Genomic DNA, 27,254 nt, shown 5'->3' on the forward strand with positions numbered 1-27,254 from the left:
TTTTAATTAATTTTAATTCTGAGCTTTGAATATGCTATACAAATAAATGGGAGCCTTGTTTTTGATTCAGATTTGTACTGAATGATTTCATTGCAGACCCAGGTAAAGCGCTGTCACACAAGCGTGAGAGAAAAGTCATGGTCATTATCTAATCTTTGAATGAAACGCTTCTCTGCCCATGGAAAAGGTGTCATTTTGTGAAGAAAAAGACATACAATTTTCTATCCGAGTCCAGTTTTTGTAAAGAGTGAGTGGCCATCTATCTATTGTACTCATCTCATTTTATTAATTCACCTTGTCAGAGTGCTGCATTTGTAGTCTGGTTTGCTTATGCAGTGTACTTGCACTGCATTTTAGCTAAATGAATTTGTTTTTACACTGCTGAAGGTGAAAGCTTTGTTTTTAATGCCTGAGAAAAAAAAACACTCAAAAAAAAACCTAATGCTATTCAGCTATTAGGCTATGTGTGATTGATATTTTCAGCAGCGCACATTCATATTTCCCCAATGTTTAATCAATTGTCATTACCCAGCCAAGTACAAAGAGAAGAGGATATTTAATTTGCACACAGCTATCCCCCTGGAGAACTGTCAATCACCAGCCATCTATCTACATAACTAATGACTGGCCTCATGCTGCCCTTGGAGTTGGGGGGATATTCTGATTTATGGCAATGCATTCATATGTTCACATGTTCAGGTCATCACTGCATATTGACACTTTCCTAGACGGTGACGGAAGATGAATGAAAGGCTCATTTGCATTTTCATGGATGTACAGTTGCAATTGGAGGATCTCATTTCCCCTAAATATGGGCTTACTCTTCAACCTCAGCTTTTACAACATTAGTCACATGACCTCTTTGACTGCAGATTTTGGTCACCTAGACAACATTGTGGTCTACATAGTTTGTTTAAAGGACATTTACATGCAACCCTTCCTTTATGATTGTGAGTAGGGAGCTCATGCTGACCTACATTTGTATAAATCCATCCAGCGTACGACATTTGCTTGTCAGTGAGCAAATGCTGTTAGGCTAAAAGCTATGATTAATAATGAATGGCCAACCACTCCTTGGCACAGATGCACAAATAAATACAAACACTGATGCAGTATGGATCAATACAGTATAATAGAGTACAATGCATATTGATGAAGCCAGGGATGTAAAACGTGATTTAAATTGTGAAATCAATTTGAGTTTCTTCTTTAACATAACTTAATTACTGGTGCACAATTTTTAAAGACTATCCATCCATATGCTAATTACAGAATTTTTCTGTAGTTATTTTTTTGACTGAAATAACTACAGAAAAAAAAGAGTTGCAACTATTCTGCAACTGCAACAACGTGAAGTCAAGTTGTGCTGCTGATTGTGGCATCACTGCTATACTTGTAAAATAGTGTGGCAGCATATATTTTGTCATGCTGCTGTTACTTTAGTTTTGTAGAATAAAAGTCTAGCTATACCTTTTTTTTGTCGAGCAGTGATGGATGAGTTATGTTTGAAACATAGTTCAATGTCACTTCTTAGCAAACTATGAGTGGATACAGTAGCGCTACTGAAAAAAAACTGACATTTCTTTGAAACCCAGTTATGAAAGGACTTGAATGTGAATCCAAGCCACTGTCTGAAGGGCCATTTTAGCAGCAGGTCAGAAAGATAAAAGCAACTTCATAAACCTCAGCATCCTCTGGTGACTACGAAAATTACTGTAGTTTGGCAGAAGGCAGCCAGGAGGGATACACGCTGAGAGGAGAGTCTTTGTTTGGCTGTGGCCTGTCATATGGTCTGTTTGTTTCCATCTACAACTATTCTCTGAATCTACCCCTGGTGTAAACAAAACCTAGCTCCACAATTATTCATAATTCAGCAGACATCTTCAGCAAACAAGTGGCAAACAATAATTAGTAACAGAGATGCTCTATTTACTTTATCTCCGTGATCTCATTTACAAAGCAATTCACTGAGTAATTTAGTTTATTGCACCAAGGGAGATGTAGTTTTTACCAAAAAATCTAATATTTATTTAGCTTTTTTTTTTTCATTTTCCATACATTTGCAAGTTAAGGTCAACACTGAAAAGGCTGTGGATACCAGGTGGATGTGACCACTTCCTTAATCACATTATCCCATAAAACTCTTTCTTTAATTAGACATAACCGTTCTTCCCTTACCCCAAAGGAAATAAAATGTCAAAAGGAAAATTAAACATCTCAGGATATGAAATAAACCGAACATATTGTACACATTCACACACAAATCTGGAATAAAGATTGGCTCCCTGTAGGACAAGGCTGGGCATCAGCCAATTCCAGGAAAACAGTCATTTTGTTTTGTCTTAAATCACTGCTGTGGTTTGTGCCTTATTGCCTTAAAAATGGCTGTGGAAAGGATAAGAAATGATTAACACACATTTTTTTCTCAGTTTGTCACCATAAACTCCCCTCCTTTTTTTTATAAATCACTAAAATACAGCAAAAGTGCATCAGTCTTTGCCATTCAGACTAAACTGGCAGCTGTTTTCTTCGGCAGTTCTATTATTCAGTGTGTTGCCTCTGTTCTAGTTTCCTTTGCTTTTCGTATATCTGTTTGAAGTTGGTTATTATTTTACAAAAGTGGTCATAGAAAATAAATAGAAATATTTTCCAGAATGTAATTTTATATGACCCAGATGTCATCTCTTCACTGGTATTGTGTGGACTCCCCTGCTAATGCAGTTCTTCTTTCTTCCATGTTGTGTCGTTTGATTCATGATGTCCTTTTCCCCTCACTTTTTCATTAACACTTTAGCAGAGTTCACTCTTGTAGTTACCATAGTGAGCATGGTATAAATAAATAAATAAATACATAAAAACAAATAAATACATAAATATTTCGGCATCAAATAAATACATGACACTTTACCTTGGCATGGTTTAACCCCACCCATGTAATGCTGACAGTCCGTCTTTTAACTTAAAATAAATGTTCTTCTTTCCTGAGAGAAACAAGCTCTCCCTTTGCACACGGTTAAATAGCAGTTTTAGATATCGCTCATTCTCTTCCTTATTTCATATGATCACCAGAGCTTTTTAATTTAAATCTTAAAACTCTCACACACAAGAAAATACAAACAAGCGTAAAAAAAAGAAAGCAAAAAAAAAAAAAAAACCTCTCAAAGTTTTCTCAAAGGAGTTCAAAGTCTGAGACTGGGAATTTTGCTAAAGAGATAAAGAGGTGGTACTCTGACTTTAATGAGTACATAGACTGGCTCTGATCTCAGTAGCCTGCCAGAGGGTGAGAAGGGGAGAGAGATAAGTAGGAGGAAGAAGAGGGTGTTTAAAAGTGTCTCTGCTGAGAAGAAGCTGTGCTAGGACCTTTCCTCCTCAGGGTTTCCTGGTGCGTAGTAGCCTGCCAGTTGCCTGAAGCGTGGTCCCCATTCGCTGAGATAGGAGAAATCCTGTTCTGAGGTGGTGGACAGTGTATGAATGGAACTTAGCGAAAGCGCCGGTGAACTGGTGCCCTCAAAGGCGTATGTCTGGAAGGAGTCATATGGTGGCACTGACAGGTCAGCATCAGCCTGCTCCACCTTCTTTCGAATGTAGCCTTTGAAAAGGGAAAAGTCTGTTGCTGCCGCAGCAGCTGCCTCTGCGCCACTGCCACCCACTCGTTTAGCTTGTATCCACTGTGGCAGTGAGCGGATGTCTGGGCCAGAGTCACAGCTCTTGGCCTCTGGAAAGTCATAGAGGTTCCTCAGAGCACTCATGTCATATGCCTGAGTGTCCTGCTCCCCTCCACCCTCATCGTTGTACTTGATGACGTTATCCCTCATGTCCTCCTCGTCCTCTGTCATCCTCTGGCCCTTCCTGTGGCGTTTCAGGGTTAGAATCAGCAAAACAAGAACTGATGGACAGAGAGAGAGAGAGAACAAGAAAGTGAAAAGAGACGATATTTGTAATTCTACATTAAAATAACATATTCAATTCAATTCAGTGAATAGATTTTAAGACAAACACAAAAACACATATATCCACAAACGTTCCCACACATGAATTCTCGTGCTTTGGTAAAACACAGATAAAAAGGTTCTCATTTACAGGTTTCTCATCACACAGAGGCTTAAACATATTGCATGCAAAAAGTGAATCCCTTTGACATTTTGTGATGAAAAAACACATAAAATGCCTACAGATTCAGGCCCTTTTTTAAAAAAAAAAAAAATCCTATCAGTCTGTTAATCTGACTGTCAAACTGTCTCTTTCGCATCTTCAACCCATCTGGATTGTCCACTTCATCTTAAACAGTCTTTTTCAGCCATCTGCTAACTCACCGCCGGTGGCTAGGGTCCTTGCAGTCTAGTCTACCTCCCCTTCATCTGGGGTTTCATTCTGATGTTGCTTTTCATCTGAGTAAAATGCTTCTATTTTGCATGCTCAGGTTTCTGCAATAAATTCCGCTTGTTACTTGTTCTCTTTCTCCTTACTGAGCTAAATGTGTATGTCGAGCATACACTGCACATGATGGATTTGCAAGTGCTTTCCATAGGAAAGTTTCTAAATACACCCATAGTAACTTTGATTTCACCTCTCGGGGCAAAGGCACCGCAGGGGAAGATAATATATTATCAAGTTTTACATTTCAAATGCATGAGCATTGATTTTTCAACATCTTGATTGCCTCGCTCAGAAATATGATTCAAAAGGCTTAATGGAGACCAAACTGTATATCAATACTCATCCAAGTCAAGTGAAAGTAAGAGTTTTTGTTTCTTCAGCTAAGAAATTGAGGAGACCACTCAGAAAGAGAGATAAATGCTTAAAAGTCTTGATTAAAAAGAATTGTGATAGATCCTGTTATGGACTAATGAGATGAGAGGAAAACAAAGGCTGTATGCACAGATAAATCAATCTGGCTTCAATTTCAGCTTAGTTGTTTTAATTACTGCCTTCATTTGTGATTAGACAAGTCTCACTTAGCTCAGACACCCACCCTCTAACTTCGTCATCCCTCCTCAGGGCTGCACTTTTCCCTCTGAAACTTCCACCAGATTTGTCTCAGATTTGCAACAACATTAAATGTCATTTACAGTGATGGTAAAAACTTATTAGAGCCAGTTATTAATGAATGATGCACACTGGGGAGTGTGACAAAGATAATGAACAACTCAATTTTGAGTAGTGGGATAAACAGCAATCTAGCTGCTCTTTGATCAGGTTATTAGCAAAGAAGAATGTGCAAAGGGATTTTTCTACAGTGCATAGTAAATACTCTGAAAGACAAGGATAAAAGTACTTTATTCTGATGTGCCTGTCAATACGATTGTACTAACATTCATTTATTAAAATAAAAGGAGAAAAAAATCTACTGTAGATCAAAAACTGAACTGTACAACAGCATCAAAACAGCTTCTGACTCACTTCCTTGGTATTTTGTTATCGTAATGCACATTCGTTGTTGTTGTTGTTTATTTTTGTTCATGAAAAACGATGGTCTTTCGCTTCTGAGGGCCATATTTCACAAAAACCAGATTATAAATGGCAGCACTGTCCTGATTCATAAAACACTGCCAATTGCAAATTGCTGACAAATTGGCAAGTACTACAACACTCTTGCAGGCTCAGAATTGTTTCTGTCTCTAAAATGGAAAGCTAATTATTCTACTCTCCCGTTTTACAATATAATCTCAATAAGGGAAAAGAAGTTGCCTGGCATGTTCTCTAAAATGCTTTGTTGTACCTACAGTATTTTTTTCCTTTTAGCAGGCACAATAAGCAACAGCTCCAAAGGGATGCCAGTGAAGGGACATTCAGATAGATCATTAAGCAGTACACATCATGCATCTTCTGGAACAGATAGCCTAAAACAGATGCCTACAAGCCCACAGAGATAAAAAGACTATCAATTATAATGGTGCCTGTGCTGTCCTGGATGGCACATATTGTTTGATGCCCTGAACCCAAAATACCCATTCATAAATTGTGAAAATGAGCTATAGTGACGTTGTTTCCGAGTCAAAATAGATGGATGTTAGAAATAGGTGCTGTGTACAGGAAATCCATACATGTTAAAGCATGTATATTAATATGCATAAGGGCACGGAAAATGTGACGCTGAAGGTCATACGATTATATTAATAAATATTTCACCTTTCTTCCCATCTCATTTCTTTGTACACCCTACACAACATTAGAATATAATAGTGATGGGATCTATACAACGAGTTGTTGCTGTTCCTGGTAATTGTTTTTCAATTGCTATAAATGCCCTAAAATTCATTTGTAAAGTGAAACACCCAGGGGGTTCATTGCCTACAGAGCTGTGACACAGACTAAAAAGCTTTGCTGATCTTGAATTGGATTTTATTCATCATCTCTGACTGATATGTACAGTTGTTCTCTTCTTACATTGTTTGCTGGGCTCCACTGGGATACGGTGTCTGTAGCCATTGTGTTTATTCTTCTCCTGTATGAATTGGGTAAATTAATTGCCAGGCGGCTGAAGAAAGAGTCACGGTTTGTGGTAAACTGTGGCACACACAGCCATGCATACTAACCAAGCACTAAGACAATTACTCTAAATTCACACTAATGTGAAGAATAATAGGAGGTAGGAAACTATGAACTCCTAGGTGCAGAACAGCCTCCCTTCAGTAAACTGTGTTAAAGAGTATGTGCTATTATGTGGCATTCTGAAGCGAAGATGATCTGATAGCCTCACTTTTCAAAAACCCTCCTAATGGAATTTACCTTTTAGGTATACAGATGCTTGAATTGAAAGCCACTGAAAACATATTTAACTAGGAGATTAGCACGTCTAAATTTCAATTCAACACCATGTACAGAGTTTACTCTTGCAGGAAGCATATGTACCTGCGCATAGCTGTCTCTTATACATACAAAGCTGGTCCCTATGTGTACAGATGTTGCGATAAGCGTTCCTGACAAGACGGTTAATTTACCCTTGGGCTGCGCTGGTTGCCCCCATGCGGGAGTTCATCACAAGCAGATGGGAGGTAATTGGAATAGATGCATGCAGATGCTGCAACGCAGTGAAATGGATTCATCACATCAGGCCTATAAAGGAACTGATGGAGGGATTGTTTGTTCGTAAGGTAATTAGGCAGAAATTTGTTTTCATTTTTCTCATCACCCAACAATTGATATAATAGAGGTTGCCCAGTCTCTGGAGAGAGTGCTAGCTTGTTGGTTAGGCAGTCAGAGTGTATATCTGCAAATGTGGGAGAGAGAAGATGATGTGCACACAATAACGTTGAATAGAGAGAATGAATTACATTGCAGTTACTAGGAGTGGAGTTGTTAATCTAGGTTTGCAATTTGTATAGGTGTATAGCATGTTATGTGGTATAGTATGAAAAAGGAAAAGAGGAAAGTGTGCAGCTGAAGTGATACGATTCCTGTCACATGTCCCACTCTAGTGTTGTTATTCACACTACATGATAGTTGTGAAAACAGTGTTTATCCCCCTGATCCTAACCCCTGCAGTCCTGAGATTTGACTGTCCACATGATGACTAGCAGCATGTAGGCGCTTTAACCTAGCATGTCCTTCAGCTTTTTATATGAGGCACATTTACAGGCAAGAGAATGGCACGGATTACTTACACCATCGGAATAAAGAAAAAAACTGCATACTGCTTGTTTTTGTTCACTAAGCCACCCATTAAATAAAATATTTTGTACAGTCTATTTTCATGCACAGAATCGAGGTTTTTAGTAGTTTAAAGGCCATACCCAGGTTTTTCAGGGGGATGCAATGTTGCTCAGAGTACCATAACCACAATACCAGAGAAACATTTTTATAGCCAGCAGAGGTTGCCTTAGATTTGTACACAACATTTTGTTGAGGCTTTTAAAGCCATGATGAATAAATGATGCTCTGCTTTTGAAGTTCACTGCAGTAGATGTCTCAGTTAATGGAGACAGAGTTTTAACAACTCTCATTAGAAAAGCTCTTAAAAGAAATAGTTAGCGATGTTATTCACAGTTGAGTCTGCACATCATCCATCACTCAATTCCTGTGCAATGTAAAGTGTGTCGAGGAACGAGCGAGGGAAACAAAACACTGTGACAGCGCTGTGGTCTCATGCTGTCACTGTGGAGTGGAGCTCCAACATGTACAGAAGGGGAAAGTGGGAAGGAAACTCATGAAAATTTAAAAAATGGCAATATCAAACATCTCTTAGGGGGTTAGCATATGCATTTATGTGTGCTAGGAGGTGCACATGTGTATGTGTCTCTCTATAAAAATCCAATAATTTCTGGAAAGCCCATTTAAAGCCTCTATTCCAAGTGCTTAGGCTGCTCTTTTAAATGTTTGCTTTCTCAAGACGACTTTCACTTCACTCCCATTCATTCCATCACAGTCTGTGTTCCAGGGATCAAAGTAGCTTGATATTGTTTACAAAACTAGATGTCATCTGTGCCTCTTTCTTCTAGTGAAAGCAGCAACAAAATGTGTTTTTGATCTGTTTTAATGTCTCTCATTTAAGTTTTTAACAAATATGCATTTTCAGTTCAATTATATATGGATTAAATATAAAACTGACCAGTCCAATAAAAGGTAACATGACTGTAGGAATTAATGACAAAAAGGCACTGAGCTTGAATTGATGTCTTTAGGCCCAGCTGTCAACTAGTTGATCCCACTGTGATTCCACTGAATCTCAAAGTAACCATCCCAAACTAAGCATTACAGCAAAAAAGCAAACGAATGAATCCATACAAAAATTCAACATACAGCAATACATTCATCTTCCATGCATTTATAAGAACATTCACTTGCTTACCTATTAGTATAAGCATGCACACCAGTAATGCTATAAGTGCCCCAGGACTGAGAGCTGCACTCATTACATAGGCTGTGGCATTGCAGGACTGGATGGCTCCATCTGCATTATAAAACATAAAAGGAGCATTTACTTTGCAAATTCAACACAAGCAGTTTGTCAAAGCCTCATCTTGTAAAGAAAATGTCTTTTATCATGTATATATTATGATTTTAAGAGTGTGAAATCTCTGTAGAGGACCATTTTGATGCAAATTTATGCCCTTGTGTTATTTTGTTGTTTGGCATGTAGATGACCTTTTAGCACTCCCGCTTCTGCAGAAGGTGACAGTGATGATAATGTTAGTAATGGTGCAGCTCATACAGCAGCACTCACCTGTGTCACAGCCGCAAACACGAATGGTCAGGGTGCCTGTGGAGCTGAGGGAGGGAGGCCCACTGTCAACCACTAGAATAGGCAGGAAGTACACGTTCTGCTCATGGCGGTTAAAGCCTGACCGCTGAGTCCGGATGCCAGCTGTGTTGTCTGGGTCAGATATGGGTTGGGATCAGAGAGAAGGTAAAGCAGAGAAACACATATTAGTGTCTTTATGATAAATAATACCATCTATGTCTCCTTGATAGTGTCTAGCTTTTACTAGCCTTCAGTAAATTTCATGGAACTCAAATCAGTAAGTTTATTATCACTGTTGTGGTTTTTTGTCTACTTTGCCCATATGGAAAAGATATACATAAATCTTATAAAGTTTGTATCTGTCTTGTGTGAAACTTGTATGAAAAGCATATAAGAGTGAAAACAGATATAAGATCCCTTGAAAAATTATATAATGAAACTTGTATGTTTTGGATACTTACTAAAACAATGTATGAAAGTAATGAGAAAGTGGCCACTTTCATGAGTAAATCATGTAAGCCTTATATGATTTACTCATGAAAGTGGCCACTTTCATGAGTAATCACATACAAGTTTTTACTATTTCTTTTCCATATGGGTGTACTTACATCTGCACTGAGAAAAGCAGTAAAAGAACTACTTGTAGAAGTGTTGTTCACTCAAACTTAAATAAATAATTATAGTTTTCAAGACTTGAAAGTTGACAATAATTCCAAATAGAAGTAGAAGTAACTCAAGTAGAATAAATAATTTTAGTCGGTGCACAGTCCAAGGTTTCCAGATAAAGAATGTCAAGTTTAACCTGAGGTTAAACTTTTATGGTAAAATAAACTGCTTTTATGCCATTAACATTTAACATGTATCTTCTTTTTCAAAAGCAAACAACAAGAGGAGAGGAAATCACTGTGAAAGCCACTGTGTGAAATTAAACTTTACTTGTGTATGTACAAGCTCTCTGCCAGAGACAAAGATAAATGTAAGTCAGAATACAGGATGAGGCTTTGACAAATAGAGTCAGAGTGGCTTCGTGGGTATACTTGCATAGAGGATAGCAAGTAATTCATCTCTTCAAACGTATATCACTGTTATTCGTGTTGTCTTGGAGCTCCTCTGACACATGTAGAACAATTTTCATATTACCGTTTAAGTACGGGAAGCCTACACCTCAATTTGTCCTTTTGACTTTAACACAGCATTCCATTCCACTGCTGCACGGAAAAGATTCTCCCTGCATCTGCTACAGTCTGTATCCAACAGTAACAATGTAATTGATCACTTAATTTGCCAGTCCAAATGAACACAACAGTCTGAGACTGTATGCCTCTGAAAACTTTAAAACACCCCCACACCACGTATCGTTTAATTTCTGTATCCGGAAGGATAATTAGATTAGGATTCAGTTTTCAATTCTTTTTTATAACAAAATGTGTATTTTTATTTTCCTTTTAAATTTGTCTTATGTATCTTTTTAGCATGCTACGGGGCATTTCACCCATAACATGAAGGCAGTTTGTCATGTAGCAGCAAATTATATTTGTTGAGATAAGGTTTTGCTTTACAGACGACCAGCAACAACTTCAAAGAGTTTACCAACATGAAAAAAATGCCTTTTCATCATTGTGTGTCAAGACTTGGAGACAGAACGCAATGTGAGGCCATGATAAGGAAGAGAAGTGACAGATTGAAAGTGACAAGCTGACAAATGTGTCCATGAAAAAAAGGCAGTGTAAAAAAGAGGGGTAGAAGAATCAAAAGTCTGAGTGGTATTTTGTTTGCCTCACATCAAAACATATACATGTTCTGAGGTGTTGTTTGTGGGCTTGTAGGCTACATATATATATTTATATATGAAAGTTGTGTATTTTTTCCAGGGAAATAGGGTGACATTACATCTAAGAATATATGTATTGTGATTATTTACCAGTTTCCATAATCACCTACATAGAAGGCAGATATTGTAAGCAGACACTGATAACCTTTATGATTCTCCAATGTGTGTGTAAGTGTGCATTTTTTTGTGAAAAGGCAGAAAAACACTTGTGGTATACTTCTGCTGTCCCCAGTGTCTGTATCTTTATTATTGTGTTATATTTGTTGGATTCACATTTAAGCGAGCGGAACTGCAGCAGACCTTGCTGCCTCCTTTACAGTGACATTTCTGTGGCTCCGGCTGCTCCCCTGACATTTTCCTGGTGTCAGATCAATCTTGATTTAGCCAGTTGTCACATTCACTTAGGTACACATATCTAAACGACGGATCTGCAAGTGCATTTGCAAAAACACAGACAGGCATGGAGAAGCTCATCTTCCTGACAAAGCAAAGTCATCACTGGGGAACACTGATTTTAATGTTTCCTTACATTTTGCAGGTAGGTATAAATTTTATGTTCAACACAATATTTGAAAAAAAAAAGTCATCATTTGAGGAATAGAGAAAAAAATCCACTGTTAAAGTGTTCAAATGTGAAAGATATTCCAAAGCTTAAACATTTATATAAAAGGCTTTGAAAAAAATATAGTCACGGTACAACTCTGCAGTTTATGAGATATACCATAAAACCATAAAAATACTTTTTTAAAATGCAGAGAATCATCCACATACTGGCATGCAATATCTTCTAATGATATTTTTCCCAACTAGCAGGAGCGTAACAGCTGGTGTTTATCCAAAAAATAATAATAGAAATATCTCCCTTTTATGAGACAAAGGTCTAATCACACAAAAAATACACAATTTTCCCTACACCGTAAAAAACATCTCAAACAACTTGTCTTCTGGCAGTTAACTTTATCGGTTATTTTATGTTAAAAACATCAACCATCTGGCACTGGATTAAAATAACGCAGAAACTGTAATTATGTATTTAAATTTATATTTTCACAAAGTTTTTTGAGCAACAGTCTTTTAAGTAAACATTGTCTTAAGGTGCATTTTTAAAAATGGATTTCACCAAATTTCTATATAGTGGTACGGTCCTTGCAGGGTCTATGTATGCGAGTGTCCTGCTGCCTGTCCCCCTTAGGTGCCAGACTACTTAAAGCCAGAACTCGAGTGCCAGAGAGCCTTTTTGGTTTGTAGCTAGAGAGCTGTGTGTGGTGGTTGCTTAGTCCTGCTCTGTGAAGAGGAGTGTCTGTTTTGGTGATTCAGCCTTTTTGATTTACTTTATAATTCAGTGAAAAAACTCTGGTTTAGTTGTTTCCTGTCTTTAAAAGGCGATAGTGGCTTGTCCGTCTCTTTCAATTTATTTAGTAAGAAAAAATAATACAAACTTTTAAGTTAGCAATTGTGCCTCCTTGTCTCCTTTTTTTTCAACCTGGATACTTTTTGTTACTTTTCCTCATCACTTGGACCTTATAGGGGTCAATTATTAATAATAAAATATTATTAATATTATCACTTCATTATGGTGATAAGTATCAGTTCATTATAGATATGTCACACCTGTGCACATCCAAATCCTTAAACTCACTCATAACAAATATAACACCTGGTCATAGACAGGACTCCTACTTTTACTGTCATTACCTAAAAATTCAATAATGCTGATAATCTTATCGGCATAGCTGCACAAATACTGAATGCTTATTCACACATAACTTTAATTTAGGATCTCTACCCTCTTACCTTTCAAATCCAACAGGGAGAAGTACCGATTGCTGGAGGCTTCAGGGGCAAGATTGAAGTAGAAACGATGTCCAGACTGTGGCTCGTCCCTATCCACCACACTGATGGTGTGAATTAACTTAGGAAAGCAAAGAAGAAAAAGTGAAATAAAGTAACAAGAAAGAAGGCACAGACGTTAAGACTTTTCTACCCATTTCAAATAAATGTATATATAAAAACACTTTGCATTTCAAATATTTCTTTTATAAACGAGAAACTGATGTGGAACGAGTGTACTTGGATGCAACAGACTAAGAAAGCGTCCGATATAACAGAGTAGTTTAAAGGGACTACAGTTGCAAAGAGACTGAAAAAAAATCCTTTCTAGAAAGTTGACACAGCAAAATAATAAAAAAAGTCTTATGGTAGAAATGCAAAACTGGCATAAAATATCTCACTAAAAAGAGAAAAGAACTAAGAACAGAAAAAAAGAGCCAGAGTCAGAGACACTCTCTGATGTTGCCATATTTGTGCTAAGAAGGAGTAAAGTCAAAATGGAAATGTGTAGGAGAACAGAAAGAAAGACAGACTAGGTGGGGGTGTAGTTCTCGTATCTAATGCAATAATAGTGATCCACATTCAAAGATAAAAATCAACTGTGATCCAATTTTGAGAACTCTGTGTGGATACAATAAGGTGAGATAGGATTCACTGTGAGCTGAACAGACATCAAACAGCCCCTGGAGATCCTTTCACCTTAACATGGGGCCCTCAGTGACAATTCATCTTCCTCTCATCCTATTACTCCACAGCCAGCATGAAACCACGAGTTGATAAATGATATTTTCACATCACATCCATCGGCTCTGTTTCTGTGTTTCCTCTGCCAGTACACAACCTCTAAGACCATGTCATTACTATTTTGATTATCTTCATCTTTGTTTATTGCAAAACAATCACTGGGTTTAGGTAAATAAAATAAACCAAAAACGCTGCAGACAAAACAGTACCTCTTCAAACTTGTTTGTTCAAAATAAATGTCAAAATGATCTACATGACATGGATGTTACGATGGCACTAGATGAAAAATATTTGTGATGCATGTGTGATATAACTTAAGTTATTTATTCACCCTTCTTTTTATATTAATGCATGTTATCTTAGCCATGTCTTCCAGCTGCCATTAACTAAATGATGTAAATATTTTCATAATAACTGATTTCATACAACCCACACTTAGTCAGATGAGTCACAGTTTGAACCACACTTATCTTAAAAAGTTTTTTTTTTAATCTCTTGAATCTCTCCCTTCTCTATTATGCCCATCCATGTGATTTCTGCACTTTAATATTAAATAAATATTAAAATTAATTGCACCTTCCTCGGTCTCTTGTTGGGACTGCTATCCCTCCAGCAGTTCTCAATGGCCACTAAACTTTATTCAACAAGGTGCATGAGCATACAGGAAAGGTAGTGGAGGGGCCGGTCAAGTTAAGAGATTTTATGGGGCAAGCCAGTGTCAGTAATGAAAATTAACCAATGGGCAGGTGTCAGTGCTTGTAGTGCCAGCCCTTCAAGCCGACCTGTAGACTGTTTAATTATGTCAACAAAGAGAAAAATAAATTATACTGATCCATTGGAAGATGCAAAGTATGCCTGATTACCAGTCCAGCCCTATCACTACATCACAACAAAGGTTGCTTGAAGTTAAAGATCACACAATAATACAGAGAAATCCACAACAACCAGATGAGACCCTGTGAGAAAGCACTTGGTGACAGGGGGAAGAAAAAACTCCCTTTTAACAGGAAGAAGAAGGAAAAAAATGAACATTTAACATATGTGAGTATGTGGATGATTATTTTAAGCCTCATCACATCTTAATTGTTTGATTTGCAATCAACTTCAGTGGTTCTGATAAAATTACAAAAACAAACAAACAAACCAACAAATACTCATTTTTTTCAGTCATCATCAGCAGCATCATTCTGATTGCAAACACAGCTTCCCTCTGACCTAATCTACATTCTTTAAAGATTTAGGACTTATGCTCGACACTCTGCACTTAGTTGCAAAACACCGCATTATATGACAGAGATAAAGTGTCTAGGCAGAAAATCATTGCATAAAACAAATGATTAAAAATATACATATAAAATGTAAATGGTTGAGAAAGGAATGTGGAACAGGCAATACAAAACTTCTCCTGAAGTCCACCACTGTTATAATTTTTGTAGAACCTTGTAAAAAGACCAGCAAATTTATTTTAGCTTTTATAGTGGGGTTATTTTTTGCAATATTGTTTTTGTTGGTGTTGAGGCAGACAAGTTTTATCTTGTACTAGGTGACGGGTACATGTACACACACACACACACACACACACACACACACACACACACACACACACACACACACACAGAGAGAGTTCAAAATCAGTAGAGACACACACGACAAACAACCTCCAGAACTCTTAAGTGAGGCATTTTTCAGAATGATTAAAGCAGGTGTTCGACAGTTGTAATTCCTTTGTCTGGTTTCAGAAAAGCACGCAGGATCAGATAAGATCAAGAGAAATGAATCAAGCCATTACTCAGCTGTTAGTCTCTTCTTTTAGATGCAGGATACAGGTGCAGAAAAATGTTAAAGAGTTTTTTTTTTTTATTGAACTAAACCCTTCTGTCTTTTCTCTTCACCCGTATGCCTCTTTGGCCTGTTCTCACTGTTTGTCACGGTGATTACCTTTTTCTCTAATTGCTTGTCCTTTACATTTATCTTTTACAAAGTGTCTCCCTTTCATCCTTTTACAAAAATGCGTCCTTCATTCATCATCTGTAAATTGATTATTCAAACAATATTATTGTAGATGTAATCCTTGTGGTTCACATATAAAGTCATCTGCTTCATTGTGTGATTTTAAGCTCAATTTGCCCGTCTGTGAGAGAGCCTCATTTATGGCACTGCACAGAACTCTTTGAGCGTGAGTGATGGCTATGCATTACTGTGACTAAGCTACTGCTGAGCACACTTCCGGGCCACAATTGTGCCTTCACAATAAACAGCGTCTCAGGATTGACGTTGCATCACAAACACAGAACAGGCTTAGTCATACTAACAGCTCAGGGAGGCTGTTTTGGAAAATATGCCTTACTTTGTAATTACAAAATGCTACAGCATGATTTCAGACTAAATCACTGCTTCTTCCTCAGTGTGGTGCAAAATCTCCACTCACAAATTATAGAAACACATGGACTATGAAATAGTGGCTGTACTCATAAAATGTGATTAAAAAAATGAAAGCATATTATGAGACGACTCAAATCCCACATTTTATATTCAACATTTTTTACACATGAGCCAGTGTCAAGAGAATCATATCAGGATATCGTCTGCAGTTCGCCTTTCTCACGTCCGCCACACACCGTGAGCCTCTCCATATCAGATACGGGCACACTCCTCGAAATACAGTTTGGTTGAGCAATGTGAGTGCTTGGTTACGGTCTGCAGTGCCCAGATAAAACTCCCAGAACAATTTACCTTTACTGTTTTTAACTCAGACACAATCAGACATAACACAGACTTTCTAGGGCACTGGCAAGTCTGTTTAATGTGAGATCATACTGAGTCACATGCAGCTTTGCAAGTTAATGTCAAGAAGCATTAAGAGCGGCATTACATGTGTGTGGTAGCTTAGACATGTAGAATGAGGTTCTATGCCCACAGGGCATGCTTTTTTCCTCAGTGTTATTATATTGTCTTTTTGTTACAATATAAAGCGCCTTGAGCTGACTTAGCGCTTTATAAACAAAATTGAATTGAAAATTGAAAAGTTTTTTTGCACAGTATCAGAGGATACAAATCTTCTGTAGCTGTCTTTGGTGAAAAAACACTAAAGTACACAGTGTTTTGTATTGTCAGTTTGAAAATAGGACAATTTTGGATATAGTTCAGCATGACAGCACTCATCAGTGTCACTTCTTTCTCCCTAACCAATCAAAACCAAGAAGAGGTGGGACCTACAATATCAATACTGTCCAGAGTGCCAGAAGAAGAAACTGATTCTAGCTGTCACTGACAAACTAGTAATTTACAATCTAACATCGAAGAAGACGGTTTTGTAACCTAGCAACAATAAGTGCTTCAGAGAAGCGTTCTAAAAATGGGGTCATTCGTGGATCTAGAGTTAAGAAAAAAGAAACAAACAAAAAACCCTTAAGCTATAATGCCAGGATCCAACCTTATACATACTCTAAATGTAAATGATGTTTAATGTAACCCCAAGATATTTTGATATCTTCTTTTCCACAATGATGTGGAAAAATGAGCAATGCCATCTCATTTGCTTTCTTGATTGGAGCACCGTGACTAAAGTTTCCTACACACTTTGAATATGACAAACATTGCCAGTGTTGGTACAAACATCCATGCCACAGTCGGCATGTTGTCACCATCAGAGTTATATGACTGCTTTAATCATGAATTGCAAATTATTTCATGAAAATACTGTAAACCATGGCTCAAATGTTTGCACTGCTGTTTTAAATCTTTGATTTCTTCTATAATCACACTTCGATTCGTTTAATATGAGAATTTAAAGAAGAGCAAAGGCCAAACAAAATTCAAAAAGGGACAAACATCCCCTTTTCTAAAGACATTTGTATTTCACAGAGTATTTTGACCGGCAATAAAATCTTTACGTGTGTGTGTCTTCTCACACAATAACATAGACACAGTGACATAGGGCAAAAACTACCACATATACACAGTGATCTATGAAAAATACAGTTCAGTGTTGTATGCCAAAACGGGATGATAGTTTCTTCTCATCGTTCTCTGAAGCACTGTCAACTTTATTTCTCTCTGAAGGTAAAAGAATAATGAGCAAAGAGAAGACACTATAAGCAATAACTTTATAATCAACTGGGGGATGAATCTACTCCTCTATTTGAAGAATATGAACAACAGTGACGATGTAGTAAATGAGCCATGATCTGCTTTCTGTGACTGTGCCCTCAGTGGGGGGGACTCTCTTGCAGCATCGCAGGGTGAGTGGAAACTAAGTGCCAAGGGAGAGAGTGTAAAGTGAGGGAGAGAAATGAGAGAGGAGTGTGTGGGAGTTTATCGAGCAGCTAGTGAAGCTCCCTCAAGCACAATCACCTAATTAGATTTCTATCTAGCAGTCCCCTTTCCTGACCCCCTTAAATCTCTTGCATCTCTGGAAAACTACAGGGGGAGACTTCCCAAAAGTACACCCCATCTACACTATAGGTGTCTGAAAGGTGAAGGTTGTGAGGCAGAGGAGGCTTTCTCATTCACAGTAGAAATCAGCCATTTCATGATGGCAGTGGGGAGGGTAATGAAAAAAATAAATAAATAAACATTGAACTACTTAAAATGTGTAGTGCTGGGTTCATCTCTGAAGCCTGGAATTCACTGCAAGCATCAGCGGTGCGTTTTCAAATGCATCCATTATTCTGAGTGGTGAAAAGCATTCTCCTGTTGCCCAGCGTAGAATTAAACTGACTCAATGCATTGTGCAAAACTTGAGTCACATTGCATGGCCAGACTAGACTGTCAAAAGATGCATGCGAAAAATAAAAAGTAATATTAACTGGCACCATAGAAAAATCGTGAACTGGTTCTTGTAGAAAACCGGTACCCAGCATCCAATTTTTTGAATTTGCTAGTCTGCTTGTTTATCCATCCGATTTCGGGTTGTGTGCCAGAGGAGGGAAATGGCATTGCAGTATATAGTGTGGATATGGACATAACTTTTATTTTTATTGCACAACACCGCGATGGTAAAGTGGAGGAATAAATTTTTCTTGGTGTAATTAACATACTGCATTACTTTTAGGGAAACGCATTCAGTGTAATGTGTGTAATAATTACTTTTTCTGAGTAGAGATCCGAACACTGATCACAACAAACATGCAACAACATTGTATCAATGTAATGTCTTTCGTATGCAGCTTAGCAATGGTGGTCATTGTCAAAGTGAATCAATGAGGAATCGAATCAGTAAGTGATATCAATAATAGAATCAGAATTACTAAATTCTTATCCATTCCCATTCCTTGTTCACAGTACTCAAATGGACTCCACAGTCACCAGATCTCAATCCAGTAGAGCACCTTAGATGGGAAATGTGCATCATGGATATTCGCTGACAAATCTACTGCAACTGTGTAATGCTATCATGTCAAAGTCTAAGGAATGTTTCCAGCATCTTGCTGAAAATTAAGGCAGTTCTGAAGGCACAAAGCCCGATCTGTTACTAGCAAGGTGTGCCCTAACATAGTGTTGTTAAAATATATTCACTTACCAGGTTTTGAGGTAAAAATCTGAATTGCCCTCAAAAGAAAAACTATAGTACTGACTGTCTGCCTTTTTTGAGTGTCTGATTTAAATGGTTTAACTCAATCATTATGACATTATGCTGACAAGTGTCCTCATGTGTTCCTGCAAATAAAAGCTAAGCTCTCCAGAAAAATTACAGAAATTAAGTATATTCATTTTATTCGTTTAGTTACAAAAAAAGCTAATTTAACATTTTAGATGCAGTGACAAATATCATTTGACATCCAGACTTTCTGCCTGAAGAAAAGAAAGTTGTACTGAATGCACAAAGACCTTGATGCTGTAAACACTGACAAGGTTAATTTGGGGAAAAAAAGGAAACTGTGAATATTCAGTCTGTCAAGTCTGCTGGTTCATCTGATTCAACATTCACATTTGAAAGACAAAAGGAAGAGGCATTTGGTAAGTAGAATAGATGATTCATTCAGTCTCCTACTCGTGAAGCACTGGCAAAACTATGAGTCTGTCTGTATTTTCCTGTGGTTTTTTTCCTCATCTCTGCTGGTTTACGCCTTGTTTTACCAATTCCTCCTTTATATCTGATGTGTGCTTGCATGTTTTTGTCTTAGTCCTTTATGCATATCCATAAGGTGAGTGAACAATGTGCTCATATGTGTGCTATGTGAGTGCAGGCTTAGCATTTAGCTATTTCAAACTCAGTCCTCGAGGGTTAGAGGTTGGCAATATTTTGGCCAAACCGAGGTGATCTGTCGCATTGACCCACTCAGCCAACTGTAAGACAGCATGGCAGAGCTGACAGGGCTCTGTTACCCCAGGCCACACTTAGTATTTGGCTTTCCAACCAGCCTTTTTTCTGCACACATTGCACTATATGATATCTGTCTCTTTGCATTTAATCAGATAAATACCACGAGGTGGGTGAGGGATGGCGCATGAACACAGTCATGTGCCATTTAGAGAGGTGCTGAACACTGGGGAAAATTGCCAAATCAGGACACGGACCAGGAATATCAAATGTTAAATGTAAATTAAATCCTGTAAAATCTTAATAAAATTAAGTTACGTATGTATTATTTTGTGTGATTCATGGCCCGAATGGCAATTGTAGTTAAAATGGATCACATCATAAGACCATTAAGACTCATTCATAATTTGGGTGTTGAATAGTGATCTTTACACTACTAAATTGGCTTTGTTTATTTGCTATGATAATTTAACCTTTATATTTTATAGATTTGCATGGTTCTGTTATGCAAGTCCGTTTAACTCAGATTTTGAAAGCCTGTGACAGTTAAAAACAGATTTACAATTTTTTTAATGTTTTCATTTGAATTCTGTAGACATTGTGCTTGCGCTGTAACTATGTAAAGACAATCTTTTGTCACATATTTTAGAGGGCAAACAGTACCCCTTTTTAAAACTTGCTTGCTGTGAACAATATTAAGTGTTGTTTTTCTCAGAGTTAGGGAATATATTACCTCAAAAAAAAATCTAATTTTTGTGTCTACATACAGTATGTGTGTCTCTGGTGAACAGCAGCAGTCTGAGAGAGTTTGGGGATGTAGGCAGAAAATTGCCGGCACTTCCTTCGTTAAATTTCTCTTAAGAGTCATTCTGAGACATGAACTCACTTTCAGTTAAATCCTAAATGCAAAGATGTGGGAACAAAATCATAATTGGAGGGTGTCATTAATCAACACTATAATTTAAAGAGAAAGGCAGTTTTTAAATCTCTAAATGACATCAGGATCTTTTACTATAGGAAATTCATTGAATTTCGCAGTGTTTAACAAATAGTCACTGAGGGCTCATCAGTGTCTTGCATTGTTTGCATTTTATTGTATTATGTTTCCTCTGTCTACACTCATTGTGATTGTGGACTTTAATTCCTTATTTTGTCTTTTAGATGCATTCATATTTGAATAAACAATAAAACAGTGAAGGACACCTTAACAGCGCCACTGAATTTATGTCAAACTAAGTGCAATGTGTTTTGAAGTAACATTACGTGCTTATTTCTTTCTTACATCTTATTGTACATTACTGATAGCAGTGTGCCAACTTTTCCTCGTCAGGCAACATTTTCCCTTTGTTGTTTCATTTTCTATCGAAGTCGTTTTTAAAAATGTACACTCCACTAAAAAAGACTCTACACAACTATATTTACTGTGGAGATGTACCTGGAACTGATCCTCTGGAAATGGATTAAGGATGCATTTCTTTTTGGCAAGGTTGTGCACATGTGTTCTACATGATAGAACCGTAAATCCAACCTGTATTTTGTATGGGGTTGTTTTCCCTGTATTTCTCTTTAATTCAGGCTTATGGAAAGTTTTTTTTTCTCTCCTTTAATCTCTGAACATCAACCTGCATAAGAAGGATGCAAAGGAAGGCTCTGTAAATAAAAGGTGAGAAGCTATTTAACAATTTTTGTGTCACGGCCCTGGTGTGAACTGTCTCCAAGCAAAAGCTGCTTTGCCACTTTCACCCATTTTTTATTCCCTTCAAGCACACCGCACCGAACCCCACCACACACACACACACACACACACACACACACACACACACACACACACACACACACACACACACACACACACACACACACACACACACACAAATATGTTGTATTGCCAACTCTTAAATAGGATCAAACCCAACCGCAGTTAAAAGGCTTAGGTAAATCTGATTTTCTCTGTGGTTCCACCAAAAGCTAGACCTGAGCCAAGGAGCTGACACTCTGTGAACGAGACTGGGTGATAACCGAGCACACAACAGGAGACAATGAAATGCTCTTCATTAGCGCAGTAAACCGGGGGTTGATCTGACACATTAAGAGTGTGACAGTGCAGCCTGTGTACAGCATGTGTGTGGGTGTGTGTATGCATGCCTTTTCTTAGCATGTGTCTGTGCAGGGACAGGCAACCATAGTGGTATAATTCAAGGTAAACAGAGCAAATACAGGGAGTGCAGAATTATTAGGCAAGTTGTATTTTTGAGGAATAATTGTATTATTGAACAACAACCATGTTCTCAATGAACCCAAAAAACTCATTGATATCAAAGCTGAATGTTTTTGGAAGTAGTTTTTAGTTTGTTTTTAGTTTTAGCTATTTTAGGGGGATATCTGTGTGTGCAGGTGACTATTACTGTGCATAATTATTAGGCAACTTAACAAAAAACAAATACCGTATTTCCCGGACTACAAAGCGCACCTGTATATTAGCCGCACAAGCTAAAATCAGGGGAAAATCCTGTTTTGTACATACATTAGCCGCACCTGACCAAAAGCCGCAGGTGTTTCAATGTTGACTTATCATATGTAAGAGAATATGCACAAAGGGAATTGTCAGGAAAGAGATGGCTGTTTGGAGACATCACTTTTATTAATATTTTGAAAAACAAGTTATGGGTACATATTTGCATAACTTTTTAGGTATATGTACAAGTAGCGGTAATTACAAGTATGAAACATGTACTGTGCTTCATAAATGAGTAACAAATGTAGTACATAACAATAACCTACAGCACACCAGAAAAATAGATTCGGACTACCTTTTAGGCTCAGGTGCAGTGACACGGCTTTAACAAGAAGAAAAGTCAGTCATTCCCACCATCTTCCCCAGTGTCGGATATGAACAGGTTCAGGATGGCTTCGTCATCCACTCTCAGCTCCTTTCCTTCGTTGTCACTTTCAAAACCAAAGAAATCCTCGTTGTCAGTGTCAGAGTCGAACACCCTCAGAAGGGCCGTGGCGGTGTCCTCCTCTCCATCATGCAGCAGTCCAGCCCTTTGAAATCCGTTGGTGATCATGGATGTTTTCACACTTTTCCACGCTGTCAGAATCCACCGGTGGAGTTGAGCATAACTTGCTTTTCGCAAGTTTATGGCCGCTTGTCATCCACGCCTCCCGCTGAACGTGTAGCGCTACTTTGAAGTTTGTTTTTCGGGCTACTTGTACGGCACTATGTTGCCTGGCGGATGGACATGTGACCAACATACTACTCTTGAACCCCGATGTGTGTCCGATCACATGCCCTTCCGCCAGGCAACGTAGTGCCGTACAATAGCGGAACAAATAAAACAAATCGTCTTACGATATGACAAAAATCATGGACAATCCATAGAAAAGCCGCACCTGACTAAAAGCCGCAGGGTTCAAAGCTTGTGCAAAAAGTAGCGGCTTATAGTCCGACAATTACGGTATATACCCATTTCAATTATTTATTTTTACCAGTGAAACCAATATAACATCTCCACATTCACAAATATACATTTCTGACATTCAAAAACAAAACAAAAACAAATCAGCGACCAATATAGCCACCTTTCTTTGCAAGGACACTCAAAAGCCTGCCATCCATGGATTCTGTCAGTGTTTTGATCTGTTCACCATCAACATTGCGTGCAGCAGCAACCACAGCCTCCCAGACACTGTTCAGAGAGGTGTACTGTTTTCACTCCTTGTAAATCTCACATTTGATGATGGACCACAGGTTCTCAATGGGGTTCAGATCAGGTGAACAAGGTGGCCATGTCATTAGTTTTACTTCTTTTATACCCTTTCTTTCCAGCCACGCTGTGAAGTACTTGGACGCGTGTGATGGAGCATTGTCCTGCATGAAAATCATGTTTTCCTTGAAGGATGCAGACTTCTTCCTGTACCACTGCTTGAAGAAGGTGTCTTCCAGAAACTGGCAGTAGGACTGGGAGTTGAGCTTGACTCCATCCTCAACCCGAAAAGGCCCCACAAGCTCATCTTGACGATACCAGCCCAAACCAGTACTCCACCTCCACCTTGCTGGTGTCTGAGTCGGACTGGAGCTCTCTGCCCTTTACCAATCCAGCCACGGGCCCATCCATCTGGCCCATCAAGACTCACTCTCATTTCATCAGCCCATAAAACCTTAGAAAAATCAGTCTTGAGATATTTCTTGGCCCAATCTTGACGTTTCAGCTTGTGTGTCTTGTTCAGTGGTGGTCGTCTTTCAGCCTTTCTTACCTTGGCCATGTCTCTGAGTATTGCACACCTTGTGCTCTTGGGCACTCCAGTGATGTTGCAGCTCTGAAATATGGCCAAACTGGTGGCAAGTGGCATCTTGGCAGCTGCACGCTTGACTTTTCTCAGTTCATGGGCAGTTATTTTGCGCCTTGGTTTTTCCACACGCTTCTTGCGACCCTGTTGACTATTTTGAATGAAACGCTTGATTGTTCGATGATCACGCTTCAGAAGCTTTGCAATTTTGAGACTGCTGCATCCCTCTGCAAGATATCTCACTATTTTTGACTTTTCTGAGCCTGTCAAGTCCTTCTTTTGACCCATTTTGCCAAAGGAAAGGAAGTTGCCTAATAATTATGCACACCTGATATAGGGTGTTGATGTCATTAGACCACACCCCTTCTCATTGCAGAGATGCACATCACCTAATATGCTTAATTGGTAGTAGGCTTTCGAGCCTATACAGCTTGGAGTAAGACAACATGCATGACGAGGATGATGTGGACAAAATACTCATTTGCCTAATAATTCTGCACTCCCTGTACTGTACATTTAATTGATAATAGGATTGATTGATGGCACAGTGTATGCCTAAATGATTTAGGTATTAAATAAATTACTTTAATTATGAATACTCAAGACCTGCTATCAATCACTCGATATAAAGTTTGCCACGCATGTGGGTTTAGCTGATTTGAAAAGACAACTTGAAACTGATAGAAAACTCCTCTGTGAAAAGTTTCAAATCTTGAGCCAAACTATTTGATGTCGATTTAGTTTCACGACAACAGGTGTTATGTTGGCTCTAATGAATTCTCCCTGTGAAGTGATGCTTTAAAAAACACAAACAAACAGTGTAGACACTGAACAAAACAACAGTAACCTGATCTAACCTCAGATTACCACTAAAAGATTCCAGATGAAGTGGATGAAGTGCACATTATCTGAATCTAGACGTTTATACATTAGGCAAAAGATGACACCACGACTGTGTTTGACATCTCTGTCTTCCATGATAAAGTAATAAATGTTTAATTACTTCTCTTTCTGAAAGCTGCTGGCCTGTCGAAGTTTCTAAATTGATTAACAACATTCTCGGGAGCTGGAACAAAATTGAATTGCATTTTACACATCTGTCAAGTCATGCTTATACCTCTAGGCTCCTCTTTTGGCAGCTTATTTTGCTGAATAAATAAGTGCATCTTGGGAAGCAGCAGACATCAAAGTATTTCAAGCACATTAGGCAACAACACTTTGCTTCAGTAGAACCCTACAATTTGGATTCTGTTTATTTATTTATTTTTTTGTCACAATTACAGCAACTGTTGCTTTGGGGTTCTAGGGTTTAGTTGTGTTCCCTCTGTTTGGTGTCTTCCCTGCTTGTGTATCCCCTTAGTGTAGTAGGTCTCCGTGTTTAGTCCGCGTCTCTGAGTCTGTGTTAAGTTTGTGTATTGTGTCATTAGTAGAGATGGCACGATACCACTTTTTTATGTCCGATACCGATATCATAAATTTGGATATCCGCCGATACCGATATGAATCCGAATATGAATATGAATAGTGTGTTTTTTAATCAATAAAACTGTTTTTTTTAATATCTTGCTGCTTTTTGTATAAGTTCATACTCAAGTTAAAAAAAACCCCAAATAAACCCACTAAAGCTATTCTGTTATACCTGTATGCAAAAAATGCACTGCACCCAAAATATTTCATAGTTCAGCAATACTGATCAATCTAATAAACTTAAACCTACTCCATCCTCCCTATTCTGGTATTTTAAAGAGTAAGCAACCTAACTACTAGGGCTCTAAAACTCCCAGCAAAAAAAAAACAAAAACGAAAAAATAAGGAACCACCCCTCACCCTCCTCATGATGCTTAATCGACGTAATCAACTTTAATTTGATGCAGTGTGAAAAAAAATGCCCAGAAATAAATTATTTTTCAAGAATAATTAAATAGATTCAACATCTTTCTTCAACAGAACTGCAGACTGCACAGATGGTACCTTCCCAAAGGAAAAAGTACTATAGCTTGCTAGAGTATATTAGACTTAATTGTCACGGTCCTAGGTCTCCTGACCCAGCGTTTTTAGTTCTTTGTGATGTTTGTATTATTGTACTTGTGTGAGTTATTCTATGGTTTCTAGTTTCGATCCCTTGCCCTTCATGTTTCTCTGTGTCCCCTCTGTTCTGTGTAAGTCTGTGTCTGCATGTTTGAGTTCCCCTCTGTGTCTTTCGGTTCTTAGAGTCCTCTGCCTTATGGTTTATGTCTCTGTGTTTCTTAGTTGCTGTCTCCACTGTGTCAAGTTCGTGTCTCTGTGTGATCCTTCCTGTTTTACTTTGAAGGTCCGTGTCTTATGTGAATGTGTCCTACTTTGCTTGTCGCGTCGTCCCTCATGCTGTGTGGATCTCCCTGTGTCTCTCTGTGGGTTTAGTTTGTGAGTTTCCAGTTTAGTTTGCTTTGTATGACTTTCTCCTGCCAGCGAATAAAGCTGAGTTCTTTGTGTTTAAACTTCGTGCCTGCCTTTTGGGTCCAACTCCTGCCTGCCGCACAGCGATTCATGACATTAATAGTTACTATATACAGTAATGGACTTCTATTCATTTTACATCAGATTAAAACTTTGGGTGTAAGATTCAGATAATTATTTAATAAAAGCTAGACATTTTAAATGAGAATAAGAAAGAAAAGTATGTCTTTGTGCCCCCTTTTCCCTGTTCATGCCCTATCGGCCCCCCTGGCTAAACTTTGCTAGATCCGCCCCTGCACAGTTACCAGCTGTCAGCTAAGTAGTAAAGGATCCTGGTCTAGAAAGTAATATTAAATAAATTCTAACAACAGATTATCAAGCTTAAACGTGCTCAGCCGCTGGTTTCCTCTTTCTGGTACAATGTGGGAGATAAACAAACAAGAGAGACGGACTCGCGACAGAAAAGCCGATCAGCTGATCACTGATCAGTTTCATAATTGAAGTAGCAGCAGGAGAGGGAGGGGGAGAGAAGAGGCAGTCGCTCCATATATAGGTTGTTAAGCTTAACACGGGAATGCTTTACAAACATTCAGAGATGAACTTACACACTTGCTTTACTTCTCTCCTCTCTGGGATCACTTCCTCAGAGATGAAATGCCAGATTGGTAGCAAGGCTACAA

At 38.3% G+C, this 27,254-nt stretch overlaps 1 protein-coding gene across 1 annotated transcript in view; it reads right to left on the reverse strand.

Moving 5' to 3' along the window:
* Positions 1–2,099: 2,099 nt before the first annotated feature.
* Positions 2,100–27,254, reverse strand: part of LOC146670505 (cadherin-22-like) — a 44,486-nt gene continuing 19,331 nt past the window's right edge. The window contains exons 6-9 of the mRNA XM_085407461.1: positions 12,807–12,924; positions 9,164–9,313; positions 8,789–8,890; positions 2,100–3,886 (exon numbers count right to left, since the gene is read on the reverse strand). Coding sequence (XP_085263587.1) covers positions 3,354–3,886; positions 8,789–8,890; positions 9,164–9,313; positions 12,807–12,924 — 903 coding nt within the window. The 3' untranslated portion in view covers positions 2,100–3,353. The remainder of the gene's footprint in view (positions 3,887–8,788; positions 8,891–9,163; positions 9,314–12,806; positions 12,925–27,254) is intronic.

Source organism: Rhamphochromis longiceps, linkage group LG5 (assembly GCF_057381845.1).
Source record: "Rhamphochromis longiceps isolate RC_006_pf linkage group LG5, R_longiceps_female_GT1.1, whole genome shotgun sequence".
Lineage (NCBI taxonomy): Eukaryota > Metazoa > Chordata > Actinopteri > Cichliformes > Cichlidae > Rhamphochromis > Rhamphochromis longiceps.